The following is a 25,356-nucleotide window of genomic DNA, read 5'->3' on the forward strand; positions in this document are numbered from 1 at the left end:
TTGAATTTGGTTTGCTAATATTTTGTTGAGTATTTTTGCATCTGTGTTCATCAGGGTTATGATCTGTAGTTTTCTTTTTTTGTGGTGTCTTTGCCTGGCTTTGGTATTAGAGTGATGCTGGCTTTATAGAATGAGTTTGGAAGTATATGCTCCTCATTTATTTTTTGGAAAACTTTAAGGAGAATGGGTATTATGTCTTCTCTAAATGTCTGATAAAATTCAGCAGTGAATCTATCTGGTCTGGGAATTTTGTTCTTGGGTAGTTTTTTGATTACTGTTTCAATTTCATTGCTGGTAATTGGTCTGTTCAGATTTTCTGTTTCTTTCTGGGTTTGCCTTGGAAGGTTGTATTTTTCTAGAAAGTTGTCCATTTCTTCTAGGTTATCCAGTTTGTTAGCATATAATTTTTCACTGTATTTTCTAAAAATTCTTTGTATTTCTGTGGTGTCTGTAATGATTTTTCCTTTCTCATGTCTGATTCTGTTTATGTGTGTAGACTCTCTTTTTTTTCTTGATAAGTCTGGCTAGAGGTTTATTTATTTTTTTTATTTTCTCAAAGAACCACCTCCTGGTTTCATTAATTTTTTCTATTGTTTTATTCTTTTCAATTTTATTGGTTTCTTTTCTGATCTTTATACTGTTCCTTCTTCTACTAACTTTGGACCTTATTTGTTGTTCTTTTTACAGTTTCGATGATTGTGAATTTTGACTATTATTTGGGATAGTTCTTCCTTCTTTAAATATCCTGGATTGTTGTATGCTTTCCTCTTAGAAGTGCCTTCACTGCCTCCCACAGAAGTTGGGGCCTTGTGCTATTTTCATTTGTCTCCAAATATTGCTTGATCTGTGTTTTAATTTGGTCATTGATCCATTGATTATTTAGGAGCATGTTGTTAAGCCTCCGTGTGTTTGTGAGCCTTTTTGCTTTCTTGGTACAATTTATTTCTAGTTTTATACCTTTGTGGTCTGAAAAGTTGGTTGGTAGGATTTCAATCTTTTGGAATTTACTGAGGCTCTTTTTCTGGCCTAGTATGTGGCCTATTCTGGAGAATGTTCCATGTGCACTTGAGAAGAATGTGTATCCTGTTGCTTTTGGGTGTAGAGTTCTATAGATATCTATTAGGTCCATCTGTTCTAGTGTGTTGTTCAGTGCCTCCGTGTCCTTACTTATTTTCTGTCTGGTTGATCTGTCGTTTGGAGTGAATAGAGTGTTGATGTCTCCTAAAATGAATGCATTGCATTCTATTTCCCTGTTTAATTTTGTTAGTATTTGTTTCACATATGTCGGTGCTCCTGTGTTGGGTGCATAGATATTTTTAATGGTTATATCCTCTTGTTGGACTGAGCCCTTTATCATTATGTAATGCCCTTCTTTGTCTCTTGTTAATTTCTTTGTTTTGAAGTCTGTTTAATCTGATACAAGTACTGCAACATGCTTTTTTTCTCCCTATTTGTTGCATGAAATATCTTTTTCCATCCCTTCACTTTTAGCCTGTGTAAGTTTTTGGGTTTGAAGTAAGTCTCTTGTAGGCAGCATATAGATGGGTCTTGCTTTTTTATCCATTCTGTAACTCTGTGTCTTTTAATTGGTGCATTCAGTCCATTTACATTTAGGGTCATTATCTGTAGATAGTACTTACTGCCATTGCAGGCTTTGGATTCGTGGTTACCAAAGTTTTAAGGGTAACTTCTTTACTATCTAGCAGTCTACCTTAACTCACTTATTACACTATTATAAATACAGTCTTGTGGTTCTTTTTTCTCTTCCTTCTTTTTCTTCCTCCTCCACTCTTTATATGTTAGGTGTCATATTCTATACACTTTATGTATTCCTTGACTGACTTTGTGGGTGGCTGATCTAATTTTGCATTTGGTTACTATTTAATTGGTCTACTTCCTTTGCTGTGGTTTTATTTTTTCTGGTGACAGATATTTCATCTTAGGCACACTTCCATCTAGAGCAGTCCCTTTAAAATACACGGTAGAGATGGCTTGTGGGAGGTAAATTTCCTCAACTTTTGCTTATCTGGGAATTGTTTAAACCCTCTTTCAAATTGAAATGATAATCTTACTGGGTAGAGTATTCTTAGTTCTAGGCCCTTATGTTTAATTGCACTGAATATATTATGCCACTCCCTTCTGGCCTTTAAGGTTTCTGCTGAGAAATCTGATGATAGCCTGATGGGTTTTTCTTTGTAGGTGGTCTTTTTTCTCACTCTGGATGCTTTATTACTCTGTCCTTATCCTTGATCTTTGCCATTTTAATTATTATATGTCTTGGTGTTGTCCTCCTTGTGTTGGGAGATCTTTGGATCTCCTGAAAGACTGTTTCCTTGCCCAGATTGGGGATGTTTGAAGATGTAGACAACAATGGTGTAATTAAAGAACTCTAGGTTATTTGGTATAGTCAAAGCAGAGATTTATTTTTCTTGCTCATGGGAAATTAGTTTGAAGAGGTGGGGATTGGGAGATTGTCCTTAAATATCATGTTAAGAAGTTTGGAATTTTTTTCTGTAGAGATGTGTATTAGTTCAGGTTCTCTCCAAAGAAGCAGAACAAACAAGGTGTGTGTGTGTGTGTGTGTTTGTGTGTAGAGAGAAATAGATGTATTTTAAGGAACTGGCTCATGAGATTATGGAAGTTTGACTAGCCCAAAATTTGATGGGGGTAAGCTGGCAGGATAGAGACTCAGTGAAGAATTGCATTGAATTCCAAGGCATTTTGCTAGAAAGAGGTCAGTGTTTGTTCCACTAAGGTCTTCAAATGATTGGATAAGGCCACTCACATTATAGAGGGTAGTCTGCTTTAAAAAGTCCATTGACTTAAATGTAAATCTTATCCCCAAAATGCCTTCACAGAACCTCCAGAAATTATTCAGTATCTGGGTGCTGTGGTCCAGCCAAACTGACACATAAAATTAACCATCACAACTAGTGTTCCTTAAACTGGGTTCAGAGATATTCTTGGGGATCTGGGAGTATTTTAGGAATTTTAATTTTTGTGTTTTCATTTTAGTAATTTAAATTCTTTTTCAAGAAGTAGTAATAAAATTCTTTCACATGGGTAATTTACAGTTGAAATTTTTTTTTAATAGACTAAAACTAGTTTTTTGAACCACTTTCTCACTAGGTCCATGGATGCTTAGAGGTTTCTGTGAGCATATCTGCACAGATTCTTGATAATTTTTTTTAAAAAAGTGTCGTTTCCTTACTCCAGCTTGAAAAAGGGTAATACAGGCTATAGAAATCATAAAAGGAATTGAAATATTTAAAAAGTTTCCTGAAAAACTGAGATATTCCACAATATTAGATTTTTTAATACAGAATAACGCTAATATAAAAGTCACAATTACCAGTCTTCTTTCCCCACTACTACATTTTTTATTATAACTCTGTTAAAATTAGCTATTTATTTATATTAGTACATAATTATTCAGTTGGAGGGCCCTAAAACAGTTTATTTCTCTTGGGCCATTTGTAGACCATGCTGCAAATTTCCTTAACTTGTCTCTTAATAATTATTTACCTCCCTTTGTGTCTGTGGCCCTTTCCTGTAACTTGGTTTTCAGTTCATCACATCTTTTTTAATACTACACTTGTTCATATGTGTGGCTGTTTTTTTCTTTTCTATCTTACTTTTTATTATATTCTTTTATTTTTGTCCTTTGTAGTGCTTTTTTAATAGGCATCTATTATTTTGTCTTTAATTGGTGGTCTTATAATGAAGTTAGCTTGTAATCCTTTGAAGTACTTTAAAAAAATTATTTTGGTATCATTAATGTACGATTACATGAGCAACATTATGGTTACTAGACTACCCCCATTATCACGTCCCCCCCACGTACCCCATTACAGTCACTGACCATCAGTGTAGTAAGATGCTATAGAATCACTACTTGTCTTCTTTGTGTTATACTGCCTTCCTTTGAAGTACTTTTATGATACACAGAAAAGGGCAAACTAAACCAATATCATGGTGATATTATTCTGCTCTTAATAGAATTCACATTCTTAGAGTTATCCTATATGGAGACTTTTTGCTATAATATTAGAGAAACTGATGATGAAAAAGGGTTTTCTTACTGAATTTTGGAACATCCTACTTGAGGTAAGTTTCTCTATACATTTCATTTCATTAATTAAAAGGTATTGTATTTTGGAAAAATACTTGTTAAGGTTTTTCCTCATCTTGAAGGGCCTTATTTCTTCTCAGAAAAAACAATGATAGCTGTTAGTGATAATTAATGAAGTGAGCTATTTAAATTACTCTAGGAGGATTTATATACTTCAAATTAAGTGCTTTTACTCTATTGAATTGATAGTATGGGAGTGAAAGCCCTACTAGTTATGTCTGACATTGATCAAGGAAAGCACGTGACTACACATCAACTTAGTTTGAGATTTGTTGAGTCTCTAAGACTGACTAGATCTGGAGCAGATACTACCGCAGAATGCTCATTAAATTAAAACAAATCTGTGTGATCCTATCTTAAGGTTTAAGGACACTGGGTAAAGGTCCCATCACAGATAAGTGAGCCCATCAGTGTTGCAAACGTATTCATTTAAGTTACTGGCCATATGGTTGACCACCATATAAATGAAGATTGTGTTACTTTATGAAGTCACTGATTGCATAATATTAAGTCCTCAGGTCTCCATACCAAAACAGGAATTGATTTCCTTAATACAGTTCTCAAAGTGAGATCAACAGACTTTGAAAAAAATAATGTATCATAGCACATTGTAGAGGCAGCTTTAAGAATTCAGGTGTCCTTTATTAAGACAAACATTAAGGAGATGTACAAAGTTGTAAAAGAATGTTACTCCCCATTAAATTTTTTTGTTTTAGGAAAAAATATTTAACATAAAAATGGTCTTTAGGTTAACATATGAGTTTGTTCTTAGTGGATTAGTAAATTATTTTTTAATCCTTAATTTTAATTTATAATATAGTAAATATAGGTAGATACAACTCACATAAACAAAAGCTTTTTAGAGTCTGCAGTAATTTAAGAATGAAAAAGGGTGCTCACACCAAAAAGTTAGAAAACTGCTAGTCTAATATTTGAAGGAGTCAAATATTGAAGGCTGGCTCATTCTAAGAAGTAGATCTTCAGTCATTTTATCCAGTTCAGATAAAACCAAAGTTAAGTGTATGTATTAGGTTGGATTTTTATTTTGTTTGTGTCCATTTGCAATTTTTAAATCAGAGCCAATTGATTTAATACTTTTTTTTTAAACCACTTATTTCCCTGATTATACTCAAGACTGAGGTGAGATGCCTTATTACTTGGATAACCTTAAATGGTGATAATTATTTTTTATAAAGCACTCAACCTGGTATATGCACATTTGAAGTTAGATATGCAAGTTAGTTATTTGAAATGTTTCATCATGACATGGAAATATTATAAAATATACCCCAAATTAAAAAAGAAAACCCTGTATATACCTACTTTTAAGTTAGAGTGGCATGATCAAAAACGAGTACATGTTGTTAAGCACCAGCACTAAACAGATGGCTCAAGAAGGTACATAATAGGTTTGCAGTCTGGGCAGAAGAACATGAAGCCATTAAAGCTATCAGTTTTCTTTTTTTTGTAGATACTGATCTATGAATAAATAAAGACATAATCCTTGGTTATACAAGGACCAAATTTAGAATATTAGTGTTGCAGAACTGCTAACTTTTCCTTTATTTCTTACCCTAATTTAAAAATTAGCTATATACAGTGGTAGATAACACTACTGTTTATTGTAATTAATGCATCTGGTCATAAGTAGATATTTATAAATGTGAAATTTCTGGAGGCCCTCTTTTATTGTCATGTTATATTTAACTTCCGGCAGGACAGATTTGAGCTGTATTGCTTGCTCTAGGCTATTTGCCTCTAAAGCATTTTTCTCTTTTCATCGTGTGAAAGGAAATGGTCAATCAGAGGTTATGTTGGCTTGGAAATAGCTGTATATGATTAGAAAGGTACTTGTTCACATATCACATGTGTATAATTCCATAGGTTTTCTTTAATTTTAGAAAAACAGGTCTTTCCAAAGATAAAATTTTTAAAAAGTATGCCTTCTAAAAGAGTTTAATAAAAACTTCATTACCTATGATTCTGTCTATTCTGAATTAATCTTTGGTTAGCATTTTAATTATTAAATGTGAAGGAAAGAGAATACTGAGGATACTTGATAGACTACAATTTCCTTTTAGAGAATTTTAGACTCATACTATACCCAGTTTGTTTAAATTACTATACTGTGACTTCTATTATATAAAGAAACAAACCTTAAAGTAAATGCAGGAATAGAGTTTTTTTCTGTTTTTACACAGAGTGCATACTTTCTACAAGAGAAAGTTTTATACCATTTTGTTTATGCATGATCTCTCACACTTGTCTTACTGAATCTCTGTCATTGAATCCTACAAATATATAGCCTCATTAAATGTGTTTCAGTTAAATAATAGTCATATACAATTACTTAAATTTTTCCCTAGAAGGAAAAAAAATGGACAGGCTTCATGAAACATAAATTTTTTGTGGGTATTTTTTCTCTCTTTAAAAAATGTTTACATAGTTAAAAGGATTAGTTAATACCAAAAGGTTTGTAATGAAAAGCAGCAGTCCCCTGCCCTAAGTTACTCACATCTCAGTTCTGTAAATTAAAACCTTTGAATTTTTTAAACAATTTCTTCTATCATTTAGCCCACATATAGTGATAATATGTCTACCCTAGTATATGTTAATTTATCTCTTTTAGACATTATCTGTTTTCTTTCTGGATAATGGTAAATGGGATGTTAGCTTTTTTATGCCCTATCTTCTTCCCCTGTCCTTCTAATGTAGTTTTATAAGTTTAGTTAAATCAGTAATCACTGTATACTACACTGTATAGTTATATAGTATAGCTATAATGTTCTCTGCAGTGCCAGATAGTGTACCATTATCACATTTTTCTTTTTTAAAAAAACACTGTTTTTCTGAAGTTACTTTTTTTCTTGATTTGCATAATTTTCAGTATATCTATCTTTGAATATTCAACTATTTTTCATGGAAGTGGAGATAGTACTTTTTGGGCAGTTTCACCAAAGGGTGATCCTTCTCCCATAAAGAGATCACATTCTTGTAGTGAAAGGGCCTGTTTTCCATATTCCTAACATATGTCAGTATGACTATAACTCAAAGTAGACAGGAGTCAAATGGGAAATCCAACCCTTATAATTGAAAGTTTATTGCTCATGCCCAGAGTGCTTAGTAGTTATCCTGGTCTCCAAGTCCAGAAAGTTTATAGATAAACTGTGATGTGATATCCTATGATTCTAAAGAAGTAGGAATTTTATATTTCTGTTTGCACACTCTAAATAGGTGTAATGTAGATTAGGAACTGAAACTGAGGCTTGAGAACCTAGGTATCTGCCTGTTCTACCAAAGAACTCCACTATTATATTGGATTTCCTAATGAGTCAACCAGTTTATAAAAATCCCCTTAAATCCCATGTAATCATAGCAGAGATTTGTAAACACAAAGCACCTGTTTTATAAAAGGATGTAGAAAACTTTTATTCCCCTATCTTTAAGATTCCTGTTGAATATGAGGTTACTTTTAGTTGTTAAAATACTTCTCTGAATTTTTCAGAATAGTTTCTCTAGCTTCTCTAAATTGCATTTTTCACTTTTTCCTAGATTACTAAAATAATTTCATCCGATATCTTAATAATTAAAAACTAAACAGTTCCTTTTTTAATATTCAGAATTGTCTTAATTGTTTCAAGCAGTCTTTCTCAAAGAATGAAAATGAAAAAACAACATAAAATTTACAAGTATTTTTTTTTACAAAAAAATCTTAAAAGATCAAGCAAACCACAGTTCTAAATTCTTAAGACTCACCAATTCTTAGAAGAACTTCATTCAAAGAAAGAGACTATGGGCCTTTCTGGCAACTGAGTAAGTTTTGAAATATCATAAGGAGGAGTGTTAGACATAAATGTAACAAAAAACTTTGGAAATTTATTTTTTAAAAATCTAAAGAAAACGGGAAACTTGGTAATAACCTGTCAGGGAGAAAGATAATATGTACATTACTTGTTAAGGTGGGAGTTTTTTAAAGTGGGAATGAAATCACACATACTTATTAGAATATTATACATCCATCCCAAAGTAAAAATCCAAATTGTTTATTGTCATTTAATAATGACTTGCATGTAAATTTGTACAGTTTTTATAGTTTATACACATGTTCAGTAGTAATACTGAAATATTTCTTAAGTATTTGTTTTCAGAATTAAATACCTAGATTTATAATAAAAACTACTATAATAAACAAGGGGTAGGGAGAAGGAAATTAATTTTCATTAGTTTGATTACTTATTGTGAAGACAGAATTACAGATATGCTCCAAAAACATAGTAAAAACAATGATTTGTTGTGCACGTTAATTTTATAGATAAAACACTGCTGAAACTTTTTTCTGTCTTTTCTTTGTTTTCCTGAATAATCTTATAAGGGAAAAGCTGAGAAAGAGAATGGAAAAAAGTGGTAAAAGCCTATACAAGTTACTACTTTGGACTTTGATTTTCTGATTTATAGTGAAACTAGATAATCTCTAAAGTATTTTTTAGGTTTAAATGTTACCAACATATGAATAGGAGACAGTTGTGGATGTGATTCAGTATGTAAGGGGATTCAAATATAGAGCAAGGAAAATAGAAATAAAAAGATGGAAGAAGACTAGAGAGGAAAAGATTTACTGAATGCCTAGGATTGCAGATGAAATTTGCATAACTATCTAATATTTTTGTTACTGGAGTTCTTCCTACTCTCTTCTCCCAAATACAGATGTACTTTTCTCCACAATGATAGCTGGACTAAACTAAGCTTTTATACATTAATATAGCCACAATAAGTACTCAGTAAACATTTGTCTAATTTACTGACTTGAAGTATACCAGAGTTAATTATATAAAACAAGTTTCCCTTCAGCTGTCTTTTGAGTTTTTAACCATGACTTCGTGACCATGCTGCTGTTTGTCTTTGTCTGCCATCACACATAATCTGACATCTGTGATGTAGTTTCCTTGTCTTTGTAAGTGACTAATTCAGATTCATGCTTTTACCTCATTGACCCACTTTTACAGTTATACTCTCTTTTGCCTTGGGCTATTCATTATTTCCCTTGCACTAAGCGTAAATCTGTCATGGGTCAGATTTAGCTTGCCGTCTTCCTACTATTCTCCCTTATTTGGTAGATCTCAAATTGTATTTAGGACTCTGTTTTCAACTGATTTTGGAGACACACACATTGGTAGGAAGTATCTGTTCCGGGCTGCCAAGTGAGTTACTAGCTTGGAGAATGTCATCTCATAACTCTTCCTAGAAAGCAAGAATTTTAAGAATACTATGCTTAGTCTCAGATCACTTATTCTTATCTATTCAAACAACATTTGTGTTAGATGATATGCTAATTTTATAGAGATAAAAATGTGAATATGATATGGTCTCTGCTCTCAAGAAGCTTAGTCTTGTGATAACATGACAGGCATAATGCAGTTATTAGAAAACCTGTGGTAGAATTATATACCAAAAAAAGGGAGTAGTTGTTATGCTGTGGGGTGGAGCTGATGGAGTAAATAGTCTAGGATTATGAGGATGATTCAGTACTAGAAGATGTAACATAAATTCACTACATTAACATGTCAAAGGAGAAGAATCAGGTGGGTGTAGATGTAGGAAAAATTGGATAAAATTCAGCACCTATACAGATAATTGAATAGGAATAGGAGGGAACTTAACTTGAAGGAGAGTATCCATCAGGAAATTGTAGTATTAGTGGAGAAACATTAGTGGAGAAATATCCCATTAAATTTAAGAACAAGATAGGGTAGCTCCTATCTCCATTATTATTTGTTAATACAATAAGGAGAGAAACAGAAATGACGTAAGATTGGAAAGGAGGAACTAAACTGATATTTGCTGATGATAAGATTTTTTTACCTGGAAAACCTAGAACAATGAACTAAGTAAACTAAATTTTGAAAGGTGGTTAATCAGAAATGCAATACACAAAAACTACAGTTTTCCTGTTATTCACTGGCAATGATAAAGTAGACAAAGAAATAGAAAACATCCATTAAACAAAAACTCAAGTTAGAAAAATTTTTATTTAAATGTGCAACACTTTTGTGGGGAAAATTTTTACATTTTACTAATGCAAATGTCAGTCATTATCAAATTAATACTAATGAAATCCTATTAAATCTCAATTACGTTTTTCATAGAACCTTATAAATGTCTGAAAATTCATAGAAAAGGGTGATGTATAGGACCAGTCAGGACAAGTTAGAAAACAAAAACATAAAAGAGGAGCTTGCACTAAAAGAATTAAGATAATAATAAAGCTATGGTAATATTAAAAAGGTTTTAATGACATAGGAATAAACATATGGGTTAATGGGACAGAATATACTCCAAAAGTAGACCCACACTTACATAATGGGCATCTAGTGTACCATAGAGATCAGTGAGAAATGATAAGCTCCTTAGTAATTGTTGGGATAATTGATGATTAGTATGGGAAGACTATAAATTATATTCAGGGGACCTCAAGGAATATCAAAGGACAACCTATTAAAGTTTAGCAAGATTTTTAAAGATAAGAGTGATACACAAAAATTGATAGCATTCATATCTGAATAATAGCCTATTAACAGGTATAATTTGAAAATACATTCACTCCAATAGCAAATACTAGAAGGCATTTAAGCATCTAATAAAAGACCATCATAAAGAATATTATAAAGTGGTTTTGAAAAAAAGCCCAATGATGGATATGGCCGCAAAAGCAAAATTCATCAAATGAGATTGCATCAAACTAAAAACTTCACCACCACAAAGGAAATAATCTACAAAACAAAAAGATAATCTATGGTAGTTATCAAAGTAATTATAGTAATAGATTATGATCAGTTGAATACTGTTGGTACCCATGAATGCATACAGATAAAAATAAATTAAAGATCAGATATTGACATAGTTTCAAAGTTTGTTCCCACAAAATACTTAATACAAAAGAGAAAGAGTAACTCTCTTAGAGAAAACTGGCAGATACCAGTTTAATCAAGTGAAAAGGGAATGTCAACAAAAATGGGACAAATCAAAATCATGTACCACCTCTTAGGATGCATTAAGAATACAAGATCTCTTATTTGTTTTTCTTGTCAATGTTATATAACCTGAACTTGAGTCAGACACAGACTAATCAGACAAATTCAATTGAAGAATGTTCAATGAAGTAACTGGCTTGTGACCTTTTTTGGGGGGGTGTCTTTAATGTACAATTACATGAGCAACATTATGGTTACTAGACTCCCCCCATTATCAAGTCCCCACCACATACCCCATTACAGCCACTGTCCATCAGCATAGTAAGATGCTATAGAATCACCACTTGTCTTCTCTGTGTTGTACTGCCTTCCCTGTGCTCCCCCTCCCCCACATTATGTGTGCTACGTTATGTGGAGAGAAAATGAGAATGAAGGGTAACATCTTACTTAATGTTTCAAATTTGTTTTGTAGGTCTTAGAAATATCAGGTACATTTATATCAATTAGAAGCACAGAATACATGTCAAAGTAATCATTTGTCCTTTTTTGGATTCTCTGTTAATACAGCTGAATGCACAGATTTTTAAAAAAATGTATTATATGATTATTTTTTGTCATCTATAGGCTGATAGATGTATGTCAATGTAATTGTAATTGAGCTTAAAGCATTTAAAACCTTTTTCTTAATTTCTTTAATTTCTTGTTTTAGTAATCCTAAATTGGAGAGTCAGAGAGTAAATAAAAAAGTCAACAATGATGCCTCACTTAGAATTCATAATCTATCCATTTTGGTGAGACAGATAAAATTTTATTACCAGGTAAGTGGTCCCTTTTTTCATCTGTTAATTTCATAACTGCTTCATATTCATATTTTTGTGATATTTGGTATCAATCACCTAATATATATTAAATTCTTATTATATACCAGATCTGGTCTTTTTGCTGGAGAGAGCAGGAATAATATAGTTTATTTCTTATGCAATATTAAAAATACAAGCAAGCATTTCATAATTATCTAATTTCACAAATAATTGATAAATTTTTAAAACCAGTTCCCAGTTTCCTGAGAATTCACATAGTGTAACACTTTGTAGCCTACTTGAAGTTGCCTTTGAAAAATGTACTTTCTGTCATCCTTTTTAAAACTTAAGTTGGTTGCACATTTCAGAGTTTAAATATGAGCATTTGTAAGGCTATCAATATGCCTCTTAGAATTGCTATAGCTGCATCACACACATTTTGATATGTTATATTTTTTGAAGTATTTATGCATTTTCTAATTTTTGTTATGATTTCTTATTTTACTTAATGTTATTTGGAAATATGCTTTTAGATTCCAAACATTTGGTATTTTTCAAGCAGTCATTTTTGGTTTTTATTTTTGTCAAAGAATATAGTTTGTATGGTACTGATTTTTTTACATTTGTGAATAATTATTTGCCCTGATCTAGTATTTTGTCAGTTTTCTTTATTGTTTGATATATGCTTGAGAAAGATTTGTACTCACCAATTGTTTGGGTGAGTAACAGCAAGCTTGTTTGTTAAATATATTATTTAGTCTTTTGCAGCCTGACTAATTTTGTCCCTTGATCTAGTACTTAGTGAGAAAGATGACTTGAAATCTCCCATTTTGATAACAGTTTTGTCAAATTTTCATTTATACATTTTAAAGCTATGTTATTGGGTACATGAATTTAAAATTGTTTAATTTATCTGGACAATTATACATTTATCAGTAATTGTTTCCTCATATTTTTCTTTCTACTGGTTTAAACATTTTCAAAGAATATAGTTTGTATGGTACTGATTTTCTCTTCTCTTTTTTTAGAGGCCACTATAGTTTGTATGGTGCTGATTTTCTCTTCTCTTTTTTTAGAGGCCACTCTCAAAATTTTACCTTTCATACTTAGCATAGCAAAGGCCAAAATTAATCAAGATTTTTTCTCTTTATAGAATAGTACTCTTTATAGAATAGTACTATGACCTTTAAATGCTTTAAGTCCAGTCATCCCCCTTTTAACCAGTTCTTTTCTTGTACTTTCTTTTTTTAAACTCATAAATTAGATATTGAAAGTACTATTAAATACATAAAATCAGTGTTTCTTTAGATGAAGCTTCATGTCTTCCATTTTTCAGCATCTCCTGGTTTTCTTATGTATCTCAGGCCTGCCTTTGGAAAAGTTTCTTACTGAAGTACATTCTTAAATGTTTGTTTACAGAGAGCTTATTGATAGTAAAGTTTCTAAGTGTTCATTTGTCCTGAAAATGTCTTTATTTTACCCTTGTTCTTGAAAGATAATTTTACTGGGTATGCAGTTCTTTGTTACCAATTTCTTTCCTCTCAGTGTTTTGTAGATTTTATTCTTCTATCTCTGGATTACTTTTTGTTTTGGAGAAGTCAGCTATAAGCATAATTTCTGTTTTAAGGTTAAATTTCTTATTTATCTCCATAGTAGCTGCTAATATTCTCTCTTTTAAAGGCATCTTTCCTATTCTGTTAACCTGATATCATTCAGATATTGATATTACATATGTATTAGATTTTCTTACTTTGTCTTCCACATTTATTAAACTTTCTTTTACACTATGAGTCTTCTGCTTCACTGAGTATTTTTTTCAGGACTTTCTTTCCACTTTGCTAATTTGCCCCTTGTGTGTCAAATCTTCTGTTTTATTCATTGGTTAAGTTTTGACTCTGAGTAACTGTATCTTTCATTCCTAGAGGTTGTGCTTGATTCTTTTTATGTCTGCTTTTTCATTTTGTTTATTAGTCATTCTTTTAATTCCTTCCTATATTTCCTCAGAATTTAAACATTTTTTGTTTTGGGTTTTATGTCTGATAATTCCAAAATCTAAAATCAGATCTGTGGGGGTCTGAATCTCACCTTTATTTCTGCTTGCTATTTCTCAGGATGATGGTAGCAGTGTTGTGTATGTGTGTTTTAACTGTGAGCTCATTTTGTGTGGGAAATTTATTTGTGGGAGAGCAGTTTACACTTTGTCTGGATCAAAAATGCATTGCTTCAGAGAGGATTTATTTCTTTTTATGTAGCCTACCCAGAACCACTTTTAATTTATTTTAAGCAACTTTATGTTATTTTAGAAGCAACACTTGTATACTGTAGAAAACTAAAAAAAAAGTAGAAAGTACAAACACAGTTACAGTTACAGTGCCAGGAGACTGCCACTATTAAACCTGCATATTTGTGCTCCTGAATCTCTTTTTCTGCATTTCTGTATTTGTAAGTTATATATTTATGTGTTTACATTTTTTTAATTGGGACTACATTATTGCAAATCATTAGGGAAACAACCCTCCTCAGTCTGTACCAAAAGCCAAGAAAAATGACGTCTTCTTTGTCTTCCTTTGCAGAGTTCAAGTTTTTAATTTTGTTTTATTTTAGCTGAGTATTATTGTTTTTACTTTGTTGAGTTCACTCATATATTTTAAAAGATTAAAAAAAATTATCCAGCATTTTTGAATTCCTTTCTAATGTCTAGCACTTATTGTTGCCAGAAATAAAAACCTGTATTAGGTTTTTTTATAAACTTTATTAATAGTTGCCAATATTCTGGCTTTCATTTTCCTCCAGGTTATTTGAGTGAATTAGGTTTTACAGTATATCTGTTCTGTTTTCTTATTGTTTTTTCATATCATATGTCTAGTTTAAACAAAAGACTAGATTAAGTGGTACAGTGACTTATCTTGACAGTCTTTATCAGTTTTGTCCTTATTAGAGCAAGAAGCTAGATTTTTAGTTTCATACTATTTTTAGGGAGGTGGAAATTTCCCTTAAAAATTTCAGTGAAACTTTTTCGGGGAAAAATGTCATAACATGGATGGATTTAGAGGGTATTATGCTCAGAGAAAAAAGCCAGGTGGAGAAAGACAAATACTATACGATTTCATTTATTTGTGGAGTATAACAACAAAGCAAAACAGAAGCAACAAAATCGTGGTAGACTCAGACACAAAGAAGGGACTAGTGTTTACCAAGGGGGAAGGGTTGGGATGGGTGGGGGGGAGGGGTGAAGAGAATAAAGGGGCACAATAATTTGCAATCACAATACAAGTTGGTCATGGGGTTGGTAGTTCAGCATGGAGAATATAGCCAATGATTCTGTAACATCTTACTATGTTGATAAATAGTAACCTCACTAAAGAGGGTGAGGATTTAACAATATGGGTAACTGTTGAACCACTGTGTTGTATATCTGAAATCAACGTACGATTATATGTCAACAATACTTGAATAAAAAAAAAAGACAAAGGGATTTCTGCATCAGAACCTTAAATCTGTCGTCAGTACTACCTACTTCTATATTGTATACTTAATGTTTTCTTTTAACAGCTTTATTGAGATAAAATTCACATACCATAATACTAACCCATTTATCTTGTCCAATTCAATAGTTAGTAAATTTACAGAGTTGTGCAAGTATCAACACAACCAATTTTAGGACATTTTTATCACTGTCTGAAGAAACCCTGTATCTACTAGCAGTCACTCTCCATTTCCACCAATCCTGCATATGAAATCCACCACCATCCTTACCTGCCTCTACCACCACCACCCCAGCCTTAGGCAGCTGAGCTGATTTGTTTCTGTAGTTTTCCCTATTCTGGATATTTCATAAAAATGGAATTATGCAATGGCCTTTTTTACTGAGTTCTTTCACTTCACATAATGATTTCAAGGTTCATCCATGTCATAGCATGTGGTAGTATTTAATTCTTTTTTATTAATCTACTACTTTCTTGTTCTTTGTCTTCTTCTGCCCAAGGCAACTGTTGAAGTTATCTTTGTGTTAGTCATGTTAATCTAATGAAGTTATAGCTGTAAAAAAATTTGATTTGAGGAAGAGAGAATTGTGAAATCTATCAGTTCAGCAGTTTAATGAAGTGGTTCTCAATGGAAGGTGATTTTATTCCCTGGGAGGCCTTTAGTAATGACTGGAGATAGTTTGGGTTGTCACACTAGAGGTACTACTGATTTAATGGATAGAAGCCAGGAATGCACCTAAGCATCCTATAGTGCACAGGACAAATCTCCACAACTATGAATTATGCAGCCCAAAATGTTAGTAGTGCCAATGTTGAGAAGCCAAAATGTTAATAGTGCCAAGACGATACTATTATTTTTAGCAATTTGACTTGACTATCAACTTTGTTTTAAACAGATCTAAGTTTTTCATTAACGTTTGCTGGATGACCAGTTATACCTTTTTCATTAATCTAAGTTTGAATACCAGTGGACTAAGTAAGGTCTGGAAGTGATCAAATATCTTAACATTTTGTCAATATTGTTTAAGATGTTTAAAACATAAAATATTACCAAGGGTTGAATTTTCCTTTGTACCACTACAGTTTACCATACAATCTCTAGCCTGCCTCATGCTTCATATTCTTAGATAAAATGTTTCTAAGGTACTTCTAAAGAAATAGGTTAACCATCTCATTTACATAATTAATTGACTTACTAAAATAATGTTTTATTCTCATGTTTATTACCCAGACACACATGGCATGGTTTAATATATGACAGGTTTCAAGTTAACAAAGTCTAAAGTATTGCTGTTCTTACCATCTCTTAAATTACCCATCTCTTGGAAAAATCCAGTTTTCTATAAAAGTCTTTCTAAAAGTATTAATAATATTTTTTTATATCTTACACATCTCTCAGAAAAAGCATTTCAGGTAAAATATTTTAATACACTTTGATATTCTGACTCACAAAAGGAAAATGAATTTGGGTAGGTTAAAATTCACAAGGTATGTTTCCAATTTTTTTTTTAATGAGTTGGTAAGCATCCAGGTTACCTTGCAAAAAGGATTCCCAAGGTGAAAGGAAACTTGACAGAATACTCTTAAAGCAGATTGTTAGTGGGGGGAATTATTTACATAATAACAAAGGGTTTTGTTTCATAAAATGTAAATTACCTAAGAATTTTGTAATATGTAAAATTACCCAGGCACTCTGGTGTTTAAGTTATTTTTATTTCTGTGAATCACAGAGAGATTATGAATTTGATTATCAGATTCATAGTTTACAAGTAAAAATCTTAGTCCTTTTTTTTGAACTCTGTCGAGAGCTATTACTTGGAATGACTGCACTGGCTGCAGTTTAAATAAGTACTAAAAGCAGTATGGTAGTGTTTCAGCCACCATTAAAATAATGATCCGAATCATTTCAGGGTCAAAAAGAAAGAATACTTTACAATTAAGAAATTTAAATTTATCAGGAAGGTTTTGCATGATTGATGTAACAAATATTAAAAACAAAAACCAAGTCTAGTACCATTAATCTAGTTGTCAGAAAAAAGCATTTCTTTAAAGCTTTTTCTTTAACACCTACTATAACAAGCAACATTTGCAGTAAGAGTAAAACTCAGTAGTCAAGGAATGAGACCTTTGCTCTACAACAAATGCTTTATGTTTTGTCATATTTTTGACACTTTGGTCAGATGTTCTTTCCCTTAATGCTATGCATTTAATTTTTTTCTATAGTCTGCTAAAATTGTGGTAACAGTCTTAAATCTAGTCACTAGTAGTACAAATAAAAGGACAAATACAAATAGTATGATAGATACAATTATGTTCAAAAATTTAAAATAGGTTGTAAGAGTCTCAAAGGAGAGACTGTCATTCCAGTATATTGTAGAAACTTTTAAAACCCATATTTAGTACTATAGAAGTGAAGTTATAGTAATAATATTTTGCTCGGTGTGTGATTCAGGAAAGGGAAATAAGCTCAGACCTTTGCCAGCAATATCGTTTGACTTCTTACTGTGAAGGAAGTGTTATGGATAACTTACAGGAAGAAGGAGAAGGCTAGTTTAAGTTATCTTTGAATAGTAACTAAATAATGTCTGTGTTTGGCACAAACCTGAAATAGCATTTCTTACAATGGTTTAGTAACATGAACTTTAACACACAGAAACTTGTAATGTATATTAATAAAGTTTTTAGGTGGTCAACTAAAAATTAGAGTAATATAACATTTTTTATAGAGAAGTTATACAAACCAACTAAAAGTAATAGGAATTAAATTACTTGTATTATGTTTCAAAGCACCTCTATTATTATTTTCCTGTTAACATAATTTCTGCTAGCTCTTTCTTGTCCTTTTTCTTTTTATAAAGTATTGCTATTCTCCAAATCTTTCTCAACTGTCTTCCTACCAGGGTAGAATTTCGACCTATTCAGTGAGTCAGCTATAGTAGTTGTGGAAACATTCAAATTCTCTATATTTGAATGCCTGCATACTTTAAAAAAAATTGCAACCTTCTTATCTTCACCTCCACCAAACACTCCTCATTCTCTGCTTTGTTTTAATCCTTAGCAGTTATCAACAAAAATATTTACTTACTTGTTTTCTGTCTACCCTTTTAGTAAATTTACTAATACATAAATTCCATGAGCAAGGGTTTTGTTTGTTCATTGCTGTATCTCCAATGTCTGCTAGAAAATCAAAATGCAATAAATATTTCTTGGATGAATGACTGTTCTGATTTTCTCAGAACTTTCTCCTTTTTCAATTGTATGCTAAAATTCTTTTCTGTATACACTTTTTATAAGTTTTTATCACTTTAGTAACCAATTCAAGAAATATCTTTACTACTTCATGTACCTGTATTATCCTTAACCCATTAACTAATTAGTTCTATCTACTTAAAATCATTTATCTTGAGCTCATCTATATACTATTTTTCCATTTGTTTAGCACCTTAATAACGAACATCTTTAGAACTAGATGAAGTCTGGGAAGTCTGGGGATGATACAATAGAGCTTTAACAATACCAATAAGTTTTTTTTTAGCTTCTGATCTCTTATGTCTTGTATATTTTTTAATGTTACTTATAAGACTGAAATAAAGAAATAGGATTTTTTTACAAAAATGTAGCTGGAAACCTCTGAAGAACCAATAGAACGAAATACAAGGTTTAGAGTAAGTAGGGTTTCTAAAATTTGTGTAATTTTTACCTGTCTTACCTAATATCAGTTGTTCAGAGATAACTTAAAATTAATACTGGGAAGTAAATTAAAAGGTAGACTTTCCCCCCTCCCCCACCAGTCTTCATCATAGTAACTTGCTACTTTTGTTTCACTTCCTGCTCTTTCCAACAAAGGTCATACACATAATAAGTCATGGAGCTGATTTAAGCCTAGGCATTCTGGTTCTGCTTTACCAGAGTACTCTTTTCATTCAATTTCATTACACTAGAGTACAGTGTTAGATATATACAGTTGTTTGAATTTAGCAATTTACAACAGCAATTTGCATCATCCAATATAATCGAACTTCATAGTGTAAAGGTCAGCTGTATTAATACATGATGTCATTGATGGTGCCCTATGGTGAAAGGATATATGAGATTGCTTTCATCTTCGTGGGGAGACTGAGCTAGCATGAGAGAATGGGGTAACATAGTAGGCAGGAAGTGGGGAGCCAGCTGAGGAAAAGGGTGGAGGAAAGAGAGTGGACCATATTGAAGATTACTAACCAGTTTGGACAGTTTCCTCATAAAAGTGCAACAACATAGAAAAATACATAGTAAATCAGTTACAAAATTGCCTTGGAAATGTAAGCTGATGTTTTCTAGTTGACTCATCAATTTTGACTGTTAACCCCCAAAATAAGTGGCATAAATAAGAATTATCTTTTATCTTGGAAGTTGAGATAAAGCTTTTCTTCTGGTAATTCTGAATCTGTTAAAAGTTAAAGCCTCTATGAGAATGAATTTGACTGTTCTTTGTTCTGGCTGAGACTATCTCCACTAAATGGGATATAGACAAAGCGCTGATTACTTTTTAATACATATCTCTTCTCTATGATTTCTTTTAAATATCTACAGTGATAGTCCTGATAATTTTGCTTCAAGGCAAGGAAGGTAAAAATTAGAATGAATTAAAAATATAGTCCTTTAAGTCCATTTAGCTGCTGCAGACTTAGCTATAGCACATTCCCTCTTGAGATAAATTGCTTTTAACTGGAAAATTTATTTATTAAATAGAAAATTCACTATAAATCTTTAGAGTAAATGATTTTTACAATTTTTAATACTCTTAATATTCTTAATTTACTTACCTAAATGATGCACATACTGAGTATACTTTTCTTTAAATGTATGTATATTTTTGGTGATAGTTTTTTCAAAGAGCTAGTATATATAATGCTGGAGAAAATTTTTTGAAACTTTCTAATACTTATCTATGAATAATTATAGATGAAATATTAATTCTAATTAGCCACTGGTGTCTTGCCACACACCGGCTATAGGAAAATGCTTTAGTGGATCTAGAATTACACAACTTTAAAAAAACAACACACATTAACTTTTCATGGTTATTGTATTTCCTCATCATAGTATTAAGAATGATTTAGAAAGAATTGAATACTTTCAAGAACTCATTCCTCAGTAACTAGTTATGTTTGATGATGTATTAGAAGCCAGATTGTAAAGACACTTACAGTTATTTCTGTAATCTTGCAAAGAATCAGCATCATCTGTAGTCTAATTTATCCCAGACCATTTGTAGCAAATCATGTAATGGTTGTAATAACAGACACCATGTGTTCCTTTATTTCCTCAAAGGAAAGGTAGCATAAACAGAAGGTACGTACTTGATGTATTACCTAAAATGAGTTAATTTGAAAGTGTTCAGTTCTTTCTGAATTATCCTGTACCATCAAATTGTACATATATTCTTGTTTAAAACTTTGACAGAAAGTCAAAAAAAATAAAACATCTGTTGTAGATAGAGAGAAAAAAATGATTCACTGAGAAAGAGCTCACTTGCATGAAATGATCATAAGATAGAGTTTCAAATGAAGTAGCTTTCTTAATTTTATTTATTTATTTATTTATTTTAGCTTTCTTAATTTTAATATCAATTGACATTTTTAGTTCCCTCAGAGAGAAGTAACGAAAAAAAGAGTACAGATGATTGAACTTTTATTGAAGAATGTTATTTAATTATTTAACACCTAAAACTTAGATTTCCAAATTATAAATATTAGACCACTTCTACTTGGACACTTTTATTTTGTGGGCAATTGATATATAATTACTGTAGTCTATCTGATATTATACTTTTAGTTATTTAATTCATTAACTTAAAGGTACAAAAGACTTAAGACCTTGGATATCTTTTTTCACATTTATTTTTTTTAAGCATTTAAATTGCAGTATAGCATACCTACAGAGAAGTGCACAAAAGTTAAGTTATGGCTTACTGAGTAATTACCTCATCAGTATTACCCATATAAGAACCTTTGGGTATCTTTTTTTACAGGAGACTTTGCAGCAGTTGATCATGATGTCCTTGCCAAATGTCTTAGTCATTGGCAAAAATCCCTTTTCTGGTAAGTATTAAAATTAGTACAGTGTGATAATAGAGTCTTCTCTTTATGCAATACTGTCTTTATGCAATGCTTAATAAGACCTTGCTTATTTACATTAACACACTAGGTCTTTTATGACTTTATAGGGAAAGTTGGAGGTGATAATCTGTTTTATAGAGAGAAAATAAACCTAGAATATTTGTAAGTTGTATATGGGATCAGATACACATTATACATTAAGTCCAGAGGTTTTTTTTACTACCAAATTGATACTTTTTTGTGATGAATTTTAGTGTCTCATTATAAACAAAAATAGAAGATAATGTAGTTACAACCTTAGAAAAGTGATTTTGAAGTAATTTCTAGGTTGCTATGTGTATATATACTATCTGCCATTGCCAAATTTGTCTGAATCTAAAGTTTTACTGACTGATAGGTTGTAATTTATATTAAACTATTTCTGCATGGAAAGCTAAGAAGCAGTTTCTTGGATCATTTAATTTACTTTTTTGAAACTTTTCTGCCCTTTACCAGATTTTAAATGTGACATGTTCAGAGTTTTAATTTTGAACAGTTGGGGAAATTAGCAGCAACCACAGAGTTTCAACAAAGGACTTACTCTTCCTACAAGCTATGTGTAACCCAAATTAAGTATATTTTCCCCAAACTCCACCCCCACCCTCAGTCAAACAAACAAAAATAAAACCAAAAGAAATTTTAAAAAGTGAAAAAAATATTTGTTTGGAGAAGGGTGATTAGTATGGTTCAGTGTGGCTAAGAAGGTAGGTCATTTCATTTAAAAAGATTTTGACTTTATCTTTTATAGAGGAATATTTTTTAATTATTGGCCTGTGGTCCAATAAAAATATGGCCCCTAATGATTTGGGCCAAAGAAGTGACTTATTTTGTCAGCTGAATGTTCTAAGAAAAATCTGATATGAATGCTGTTGGACAGTGAATGAACTCTCTAGTTCTATTACAGATCATTAACTTTTTCCAGCATTATTTATTTTACCAGTGCCATTGTAACTCACTACATTTGAGGTTTTTCATCCTCATGAATCTACACAGTGGAAAGCCATGTAAATTTTATAGATAGATAAACCTATATATAAGATGTGTTTTAGAAAGAAAACACTGATAGGCCTAAAAGAAGCCAGACCTGTCAGGAACCATTTTGGCTTTGTGACATGTCCCTATATAAGCAGCTCTTAATTTGGTATGCTCATATGGTTTACTTTATGGAAAAGTAGTGGATGTATAGTGACCATACTTTTTTGCATTGGCATTCTGTTTTATCTATACTGCAGCCCTTTAAAAAACAGATCCTTGCCCATGTCTTCTGCTATTACTTCATTGTGCACATTCAGATCTGCTTTTTAAAATTCTCTACTGTACTTTCAGATCTAATCCTTTGGTCAAATTTTGACTCTTACTTCTAGAAGTGATTCTGCCAATACTAAGAAAGAGTGTTGAAGTAAAGTAAAATGTTGTACTTAGTAATTGTTTTTATTTCAGAACAAGGCACAGAAGAAGTTAAAAAGTTGCTTTTACTTTTACTGGGTTGTGCAGTTCAGGTAAGTTAAAATATTTCTTCATATTTTCATTTTAATAACTTCCTTATATGTTTTTTCAGGCTCTGGTTTCTAAAAGACTTACAGATAGGCCATTGGTTTTCAGTCTGTTAAAAAGTTTTAAATAGCTATATAACCTCCCAAGGAGAATTTAGAGAAAAACACTTGTTTTGTTATCTTATTTCAAACTTTATATTATCAGATAGTTATAGCATTTAAAATCTTTGTTTTTTTATTCTGAGGCTTCTAATGGCCCCAAGTTTTTCAAATTTCCTTAGAAGTACCCTTAAAAACCTCCCCCAAAACATAATCCTTATGATTTAAGCAGATGCATTTGTATTATAGAAAGGAAGCAGAATTAACAATTAAAAAGAGTCAGAATTATGAAAACTAATTTAGGAGTCTGAGTTATAATTATATTGCCCTTTTTGGTCAATGATTATAATAATAGAAACTGTGATTTATTGAATGCCTACTTTGTGTCAGATGTAATACTTTACATAAGTTTTCTCATATTTTTCAGATAAGGAGACTTATATTTAGATAGGGTGATATTTAAGTTATCAAAATTAAGTCACTTGTGAGAGTCAAGAAGGGTTTTCTCAGCAATTACAGTGGAACTGCATGTGCATGTGTCAACTGGGGCTGTCCCAGACAAACCAAGGGGTCGCTTTAGATTTAAGTTATATTGCTAGCAGGCCAAAGAGTTGAGATTCACCTCTGGTCTGACTTCACAACCTATTATACTATGTTGATTTTCCTTTAATTTGCCATTGTTTGGATGAGTGATTACAATGTTACTTTAAACTATCTTAGTTCTTTGTGGAATAAAGTTATTTGTAAACAAATAAATAATGTGGCCACTAATGATTTTTTATTACATATGCCAGAAGTTATATATTCAAGAGTATTGACTTTTAGAGCTGACTGCAGAACTATGTATTTTTATATGTTATTAAAGCTTCATGATATGTAATGTATTGGTGTTTACTTCATAATTGATTAAATATGAAGTTGAATATAGTATTTATATTCATTGCTCTTCTAATTTGGCCACCAACTCTTGAGTTATAAACACAGCCGTTAATTATTTACATCCTTTCTGTACTCTATTTGCTTTAAAAATACTCTGTTGATGAATGTTATGTAAATTTAGGTAACACAGTGACGGCGTAAACTTGGTTGTTATTTCTGGTTACTATGTGGTTGTTATTGCTGGTTAGTAAAATTAACAGTGAATAAAGCAGAACCAAGGACTTTTTTATGAACACTTTAGGGAAAGCTTAAATATTAAGGAAACCAATGTTATTACCATCTCTAAGAGTAACAAAGAAAGATTATGAAATCTTAACTGCTTCCCCCTACCCTACCATTTTCTATAACTCACATAATAGTGTCCCAGATGCTGGAAAATGAAAAGGATGGCATGAAAATAACATTCTTTTTCTAATAAGCTAAAGCTTCAGGTAGGTTAACTTATGTAAACCAGAAGTCTCTTCTAGTTCTACCAGTGATTTCCTAAAGAAATTTACAAATAATTTTTGACATTTGAATAACTATTGATGCATATGTTTTAAAACAACTCCCTTCATTTTACTTTACTAGTGAAATAAAGCACCTCTATCTGATGGGAAAATTTTTCTTAAAACTACGTAATAGCCATTCTAGAAATCATCAATTATAATGTCAGATATATACATTCCTTTTTATTAATGCACAGAACTACATGTGCATAGATTTACTCTTGTAAGGAGCCCACTTTCTAAAATAGTTTACATTAGTGTCAGCATGTAATTAAAACAAGAAGATTTTCTAGTGATGTTAAAGTATTCTTATTTTTTCTATTAATTTATTAGCTGATTATGATTACCTGTGCTTTAGACTCACTTAGCTGGGAAAGGCTTGTTAGGTAGTTGTTATTTCAAATGGTCATTGGAGAAAGGAAGAAGAATATTTGGGTATATTAAGGTATGAGAGAAGGCACAGAGTGGGAAAATTGTGTAAAATAATTATGTAAATATGCATTGGTGTGACGTAAATAAAGTAACCTAGAAAATAAAGGCAATTTTAAGATGTTTAGAGAGAGCAGGGCAGTGTGAAGGTAGGTTTTAAGGTTGACGGAAGGAGTTCATTAGGTTTATAATTTTTTTCCTAAACTTGAGAATAGTTTAAAGAGCCACTAAGTGAAATGCATCAGCCACATGAAAGTGTGACTTCAGAAGTATGAGTGGAGTCAGTGAAGAGTAATTTGTAGCACTATGTTTGGAAGATGTCTAGGACTCAAAGTAGCAAACGCATTTGAAAATATAGAAAGAATAAATACAAGGAAGTTCAT

General features: G+C 31.6%; 1 protein-coding gene across 1 annotated transcript in view; it reads left to right on the plus strand.

The window, feature by feature from the left end:
* Positions 1-25,356, plus strand: part of CCDC88A (coiled-coil domain containing 88A) — a 141,952-nt gene that overhangs the window by 12,201 nt on the left and 104,395 nt on the right. The window contains exons 3-5 of the mRNA XM_073213021.1: positions 11,810-11,918; positions 21,399-21,468; positions 22,966-23,024. Of these exons, the coding sequence (XP_073069122.1) occupies positions 11,810-11,918; positions 21,399-21,468; positions 22,966-23,024 (238 nt within the window). The remainder of the gene's footprint in view (positions 1-11,809; positions 11,919-21,398; positions 21,469-22,965; positions 23,025-25,356) is intronic.

Source organism: Manis javanica, chromosome 1, assembly GCF_040802235.1.
Source record: "Manis javanica isolate MJ-LG chromosome 1, MJ_LKY, whole genome shotgun sequence".
In the NCBI taxonomy this organism is placed as follows: domain Eukaryota; kingdom Metazoa; phylum Chordata; class Mammalia; order Pholidota; family Manidae; genus Manis; species Manis javanica.